This window comes from Brassica oleracea, chromosome C1 (assembly GCF_000695525.1).
Source record: "Brassica oleracea var. oleracea cultivar TO1000 chromosome C1, BOL, whole genome shotgun sequence".
In the NCBI taxonomy this organism is placed as follows: domain Eukaryota; kingdom Viridiplantae; phylum Streptophyta; class Magnoliopsida; order Brassicales; family Brassicaceae; genus Brassica; species Brassica oleracea.
Genome location: NC_027748.1, coordinates 25955830 through 25963489, shown reverse-complemented (window position 1 = coordinate 25963489; position 7660 = coordinate 25955830). Strand labels below are relative to the sequence as shown.

General features: G+C 39.0%; 1 protein-coding gene across 2 annotated transcripts; it reads left to right on the top strand.

Moving 5' to 3' along the window:
- The first annotated feature begins 2586 nt into the window (after positions 1-2586).
- Positions 2587-5899, top strand: LOC106299059 (probable serine/threonine-protein kinase At1g09600). Of its 2 annotated transcripts, XM_013735286.1 has the most exons (9): positions 2587-2675; positions 3040-3492; positions 3564-3848; positions 3932-4243; positions 4333-4563; positions 4650-4750; positions 4836-4941; positions 5038-5409; positions 5512-5703. In XM_013735286.1, the coding sequence occupies exons 2-9, from the start codon at positions 3052-3054 to the stop codon at positions 5701-5703; spliced, it is 2040 nt and encodes a 679-aa protein (XP_013590740.1). In that variant the 5' UTR covers positions 2587-2675; positions 3040-3051. The 2 variants fall into 2 exon arrangements, with proteins under 2 accessions (XP_013590740.1, XP_013590677.1); XM_013735223.1 differs by lacking the exon at positions 2587-2675 and having other exon boundaries at positions 3052-3492; positions 5512-5899.
- Positions 5900-7660: the final 1761 nt, after the last annotated feature.

Below are 7660 nucleotides of genomic sequence, written 5' to 3'. Positions count from 1 at the left end.
TTATTAGACGACTTATAATAAGGCGTCTGGAAAGTCTTCCCAGCTGGACGACTTATCGGACGACTTAATTAAGTCGTCTGGAAAGTCTTCCATCTGGACGACTTATTAGACGACTTATAATAAGGCGTCTGGAAAGTCTTCCCAGCTGGACGACTTATCGGACGACTTAATTAAGTCGTCTGGAAAGTCTTCCATCTGGACGACTTATTAGACGACTTATAATAAGGCGTCTGGAAAGTCTTCCCAGCTGGACGACTTATCGGACGACTTAATTAAGTCGTCTGGAAAGTCTTCCATCTGGACGACTTATTAGACGACTTATAATAAGGCGTCTGGAAAGTCTTCCCAGCTGGACGACTTATCGGACGACTTAATTAAGTCGTCTGGAAAGTCTTCCATCTGGACGACTTATTAGACGACTTATAATAAGGCGTCTGGAAAGTCTTCCCAGCTGGACGACTTATCGGACGACTTAATTAAGTCGTCTGGAAAGTCTTCCATCTGGACGACTTATTAGACGACTTATAATAAGGCGTCTGGAAAGTCTTCCCAGCTGGACGACTTATCGGACGACTTAATTAAGTCGTCTGGAAAGTCTTCCATCTGGACGACTTATTAGACGACTTATAATAAGGCGTCTGGAAAGTCTTCCCAGCTGGACGACTTATCGGACGACTTAATTAAGTCGTCTGGAAAGTCTTCCATCTGGACGACTTATTAGACGACTTATAATAAGGCGTCTGGAAAGTCTTCCCAGCTGGACGACTTATCGGACGACTTAATTAAGTCGTCTGGAAAGTCTTCCATCTGGACGACTTATTAGACGACTTATAATAAGGCGTCTGGAAAGTCTTCCCAGCTGGACGACTTATCGGACGACTTAATTAAGTCGTCTGGAAAGTCTTCCATCTGGACGACTTATTAGACGACTTATAATAAGGCGTCTGGAAAGTCTTCCCAGCTGGACGACTTATCGGACGACTTAATTAAGTCGTCTGGAAAGTCTTCCATCTGGACGACTTATTAGACGACTTATAATAAGGCGTCTGGAAAGTCTTCCCAGCTGGACGACTTATCGGACGACTTAATTAAGTCGTCTGGAAAGTCTTCCATCTGGACGACTTATTAGACGACTTATAATAAGGCGTCTGGAAAGTCTTCCCAGCTGGACGACTTATCGGACGACTTAATTAAGTCGTCTGGAAAGTCTTCCATCTGGACGACTTATTAGACGACTTATAATAAGGCGTCTGGAAAGTCTTCCCAGCTGGACGACTTATCGGACGACTTAATTAAGTCGTCTGGAAAGTCTTCCATCTGGACGACTTATTAGACGACTTATAATAAGGCGTCTGGAAAGTCTTCCCAGCTGGACGACTTATCGGACGACTTAATTAAGTCGTCTGGAAAGTCTTCCATCTGGACGACTTATTAGACGACTTATAATAAGGCGTCTGGAAAGTCTTCCCAGCTGGACGACTTATCGGACGACTTAATTAAGTCGTCTGGAAAGTCTTCCATCTGGACGACTTATTAGACGACTTATAATAAGGCGTCTGGAAAGTCTTCCCAGCTGGACGACTTATCGGACGACTTAATTAAGTCGTCTGGAAAGTCTTCCATCTGGACGACTTATTAGACGACTTATAATAAGGCGTCTGGAAAGTCTTCCCAGCTGGACGACTTATCGGACGACTTAATTAAGTCGTCTGGAAAGTCTTCCATCTGGACGACTTATTAGACGACTTATAATAAGGCGTCTGGAAAGTCTTCCCAGCTGGACGACTTATCGGACGACTTAATTAAGTCGTCTGGAAAGTCTTCCATCTGGACGACTTATTAGACGACTTATAATAAGGCGTCTGGAAAGTCTTCCCAGCTGGACGACTTATCGGACGACTTAATTAAGTCGTCTGGAAAGTCTTCCATCTGGACGACTTATTAGACGACTTATAATAAGGCGTCTGGAAAGTCTTCCCAGCTGGACGACTTATCGGACGACTTAATTAAGTCGTCTGGAAAGTCTTCCATCTGGACGACTTATTAGACGACTTATAATAAGGCGTCTGGAAAGTCTTCCCAGCTGGACGACTTATCGGACGACTTAATTAAGTCGTCTGGAAATAAAGATTTGATAACAATTTTTATATCCTCCTCATTTTTGTCTAATTTTATATTATTAAAAAAATTAAACAATCACATTAGCCGTATAATAATTTTTTTTTATGTCAATACAATTGATATTTAGTTATATACTATATAAAATAAATAAAATTATTATTTTGATATATTTACCTAAACAATTATTGTAAATGAACATGAGCTAATGTTTTGATTTTATGTGCTTAATTTAATTTAATTATATATATAATATGTAAATGAATACAAAATAAATAATAATATGTAAAAATTATTTGGATGTATAATGTTCATTCCACGCTCTTAACCTAGTATATTATATTTGTTAGTTTATTAAGTATCAATTATAGAGTTTTTTGGGTGTACATCATTTTCATACAAAATAAAAAATAGGCATGGTATGGACCTTGTAAAAGGGTTTGGGTGGTATCTTGTTAGTATTAAATTACATAGGAATATCCCACAACCTCTCTGCCTTGGACTTTTGATTTTCCTTTTTGCTTTGTCTCTGTTTCCTTCTTCAACAATTTTCGCAGGTATGAACCAACAACCCAGATCCGAAAATCTCTCATTTGCAAAAAAATTCTACCACGTTTCTTCTTTTTCTCTACCTCTCTCATCGCTTTTTTCTTCTTTACTGACCAAGTCTTCACCCTTTGATTCTCTCTGATTTCCACTTTTTTTTTGACCTAAACTTACTTTCGGACACAACAATGTTCATCTAAACATACCAGTTCCTTGTTTAGATCTACGATAAAAGATCACTTTAAGTTTTTCTTTTCCAATGCCTTTGATCTGAGGATCTACAAAAAAAAAAAAAAGAAGGTTTTTCTTTTATATATTTGATCTCTTTCTTTTGATCAATTTCAAATCAAATCGCATTGTGGAATCGGGTTACAGTGATCTCGAAGGATGGGGTGCGTATCCTCAAAAGGCGTGCGAGCCAACGATGGTTACATGGAGACCAACCATGTAAGTATTCCAAAAGACAGAACCTCCAAGAAACAACCATCTTCAGAGGAAACAAGCGCTAATGGAAACGACGCTACACTGAGGTTAATACCCAATACTAACCATGTCTTCTCTGATGACGACGAAGAGGAGGAGGAGGAGGAGAAGAAGAGCTTTGAGATGAAATCTCTTGAATCAGTTTCTCAAAAAGGCACCACTGTCGAGTTACTTGATAATGTAGGACCGTTGCAGCCAAGAGTGAGTCGAATTGCTAGTGTTACCAATGGAGACAGAACAGCTAAGGTTATTGCCGGTTGGCCCTCTTGGTTGGTTTCCGTTGCTGGTGAAGCTCTCAGTGGATGGCTTCCTCGTTGTGCAGATTCCTTCGAGAAGTTAGAGATGGTTAGAGAAAAGAGAAAATCAAAGTTTGAATCTTTTTCGATCTCATAAAAGTTTTTAATGATGAATTGCAGATTGGGCAAGGGACGTATAGCAATGTGTACAGAGCCCGTGATCTCGAAACGAACCAGATCGTTGCGCTGAAGAAGGTTCGGTTTGCTAATATGGATCCAGAGAGTGTGAGGTTCATGGCCAGAGAGATAATCATCCTCCGTAGGCTTAACCATCCAAACGTTATGAAACTCCAAGGGCTTATCATTTCAAAGGCTTCCGCAAGTATGTATCTTGTATTTGAATACATGGACCATGATCTTACAGGCCTTGCTTCAACCCCTGGGATTAACTTCTCTCAGGCACAGGTAAATAATAAAAAAAAACATCTCTAGTTTGTGTAGTAACTTCAGTTTTGTAACATTCTGAATATGTTTTTTTTTTCTATTAGATCAAATGTTACATGAAGCAGTTGATGCTTGGATTAGAACATTGCCATAGCTGTGGTGTGTTGCACCGTGACATCAAGGGATCGAATCTTCTGCTAGATCGTAACAATAATCTCAAGATTGCTGATTTTGGTCTTTCTACTTTTTACCAACGGAAACAGCCTCTGACTAGCCGTGTTGTGACCTTGTGGTACCGCCCGCCTGAGCTTCTGCTCGGTTCCACAGACTATGGAGTCACGGCTGATCTGTGGAGCACAGGATGTATTCTCGCTGAGCTCTTTACTGGGAAGCCTCTTCTTCCCGGAAGAACCGAGGTGTTGTTTGTTTCCACTATGAATCATTTAAAAATATTTTGTCAGAGCAGAAGAAATGGATATTAAAAAGAGAGAATATGTATGAACAGGTAGAACAAATGCACAAGATCTTTAAGCTCTGTGGATCACCTTCTGAGGAGTATTGGAGAAGATCAAGATTGCGGCATGCAACCATCTTTAAACCTCAACATCAGTACAAGCGATGTTTAGCTGAGACATATAAGGATCTTATCCCTTCTTCAGCTTTGGCTCTCCTTGATGTTCTTCTAGCTGTAGAGCCGGAAGCACGTGGAACCACATCCTCTGCCCTTCAAAGCGAGGTTGTTACTTATGAAACTATTCCCTCATTCAGGCTTCAATAGGTTAGTAGCATTGTGGCTTACACATTTCTTTTTTTTTTCCTCAGTTCTTTACTACAAAACCTTTTCCAAGCGAGCCATCAAGCTTACCGAGATATCAGCCAAGGAAAGAATTTGATATCAAGCTTCGAGAAGAGGAAGCAAGACGGTAAGATTCAGATCTTATGACCCTTCTGGTTTGTTTATTAGTACCAACATCTCAGTGAACACTTTAAAAATTTTCTCATGAGCAGAAGGAAAGGTGCCAGCAGTAAACAGAATGAACAAAAACGGTTTTCAAGAGAATCAAGAGCTGTACCTGCTCCTGGTGCCAATGCAGAGCTACTGGCATCAATACAGGTATCTCTCAACACTAAAGATGCATACATGTGTGTGTTATAAGCCTATGCTTCTATCTTATTGCTCGGATTGTTTTATGTTTTCTTTATTTTACAGAAACGTCTAGGGGAGACTAACCAGACAAGCGTGAGTGAGACGTTTAATCCTGAGGGAGATTCTGGCTCTGGCTTCAGGATTGAGCCACACAATCCCTACACAAATGGTGACAATCATTCTAACGGATCAAGCCATCTGAGAACACAAAGGTCCTATGTCCAACGTGGAGGAGCCCAATTGTCAAGATTCTCAAACTCGGTTGCACCTAACAGAGATGGTTCTTCACAGTTTGGAAGTATGAGAGACGCCTTAGTGAATCAACGCTGGCTTGAAGATGGTTCTGGGAATTGCAATTTGTCCCAAAGATTGCTTGAGAACCCCAATGGTTTGAGGAAAGATGACCCTTCGTCCTCTAGCAAAGGCCCATTAATGGTAACAAGAAACTAAACCCACGTTGAACATTGTTGTTGTTTGTTTGTTAGTTCCTTGTGTTCTCATATTCGTTGCTGATCACAATATGGTGAAAAAACATAGGGTTATGATGGAGAGAAGAGAGAGAGGATTCATTACTCAGGACCGTTGATCTCAGGAGAAGGAAACTTGGATGAAATGTTGAAAGACCATGAAAGGCAGATCTTGTTGGCTGTACGTCGAGCTCAAGCTGATAAGGCTAAGAGGGACGTTAGCAGACAGGCCCGGGGCTCGCTTCTGGCTGATGGAAGTTGATTCTGGGAGATTTCTTAGAGAATTTTAAAAAAAAAAAAAAAAAAAAGCAAACTTTTGGGAACAGTCTGATGAGGGTTCTTCACCATACTTGATCAGCTTTTTTTTTTTGGTTAGGACTTAGGATCTTGTCTTGTACAGTCTATTTGCTAACATTTATCTGATTGATTCTTTTAATTAATCTAATAAAATCCCGATTTAGGAGTTATTACTGTTCCAAGTTTACAATCATCTGCTGCTCTGTTAATCATTACGTTATCTGATTTGGCTTGCTTGAAAGAGTTGGTAGTGAAACCGATGTTATTCGTCAACGGGAGCTCGAACCAAAGTTGTGACACATCCCAATAATTGGCCTATATCAGTGATCACCATTATGTCAAAGCATTTTCTTGAATTCTCATCCTTTTAGCTGATTCATTCCAGAAGTTTTCAATAGCTCTCAAAATTAATCATCTATGAAAAATACCGTTGTGATCTACTCTGGTCAGAAATGAAAAATGTATTCAAATAAAAATTGGTAAGCTGCGGAATGGTGGAATCGTGTTTTGTTTAGCATTTTATTGACTAATGATTAATCTTTTCCTTAGGGAAGTTTTTTTCCTCTTGATCACAATTGTATCAAAGCATTTTCTTGATTTCTCATCTTTTTAGCTCCTGCATGATTCTTCTTGTTGTTTTCCATAATTCTCAATGTTGAATCATATAAAAAAATTATCAACACTCCGGTCAACAAAAAATAGTGTACTTAACTAAAGACTATGATTGGTAACTGGGCCATGAAATGTATACTACAACACTCCACAGTTCAAGCCTTCACAGCTGATTGTCAAGAGCTTATCACAATGATCCAACATCCGGGAGTGTGACACAACTTTTCAACCAAGCTTAAGGAATTCACAAGACTTAGAAGACGTTTTCAATCTTTCAATCTTCTAGCTAGGAGTGCTATTTCTATCCATAAAAAGATTGTTTTTGTTTGTTGTTCTATTCTTGTTTTGCTTTCTAAACTATTTCATCTTTCAGTAATAAAATAACATTTTGACGTAAAAAAGACATGACTGATAAGTTGCGGAATGATAGAATTGCGTTTTTAGTTTACAAATCGAGAAACTTATAGTTGTATTAGTCTCTCGTTTCTCAGATAGTAGATTTTGTGATAATAGCAAGTAGAAAAGATCTCATATACATGGGATGTGATTGCTTTACAAGAAGAGAAAAAAATAGCATGAGACTTATAGTTACAGGTGAGTCAAGTGACAATCCAGACTGAACAAAGAAGCTCGACACATTATCATACGAGTTGGTCACCGGCTTTCTTTTCAGTCTGTCCTTGAGCGGCTGTTTCTGGTCCATGTTTCTTTTCAGTCTGTCCTTGAGCGGCTGTTTATCGTCCATGTTTCTTTTCAATCTTACCATCTGTGATTCTCTCTCTGAGGGCTGCTGCACAAGAGTTTTCCCAGAAAATGAGAAGCAATTGCCAAGAATATGATTAATATGATACCTATTACGATCAAACACCATTTTCATATTGGAACCTCCATTTTTACCTAGTTATGTTTTTTTGGTCACACCAAAGTAAACGCAGAGAAGAAGAGAAATAAAAAAGGCAGAAGATGCTTGAAAAATGTTGGTACTGTTGACCAAAAGGCAGAGAGGTTGTGAAGAGCTGATGCGCAACGACTTGTGGAAGTTAACCAGTTTTTATGAAGAAACTTAATAAGAATAATGTATATGAGAAAAGGACAGTAATATAGTTTAGTAGACCTACCAATAATTCCCACAATTTGACATTGATCGATCTTGAAGCTACTTAATCAAACGACTAGGTAATAATCCGAGCAAGGCGAGTGAAATACTATTTCTAAAACTATACATTATATATTTGTTTTACATTATACATTCTTAACCCACATGTATTGTATGAGTTATATGACATCAAGCATAACAAATATTTCACTGT

What these genes read in the sequence shown, in the direction of transcription:
- LOC106299059 (XM_013735223.1), top strand. Translation starts at nt 3,052, where the DNA reads ATGGGGTGCGTATCCTCAAAAGGCGTGCGAGCCAACGATGGTTACATG. An exon ending in CCTCTGCCCTTCAAAGCGAG is followed by an intron (nt 4,564 to 4,649) that starts GTTGTTACTTAT and finishes TTTTTTCCTCAG; the next exon opens with TTCTTTACTACAAAACCTTT. An exon ending in AGCTACTGGCATCAATACAG is followed by an intron (nt 4,942 to 5,037) that starts GTATCTCTCAAC and finishes TTTATTTTACAG; the next exon opens with AAACGTCTAGGGGAGACTAA.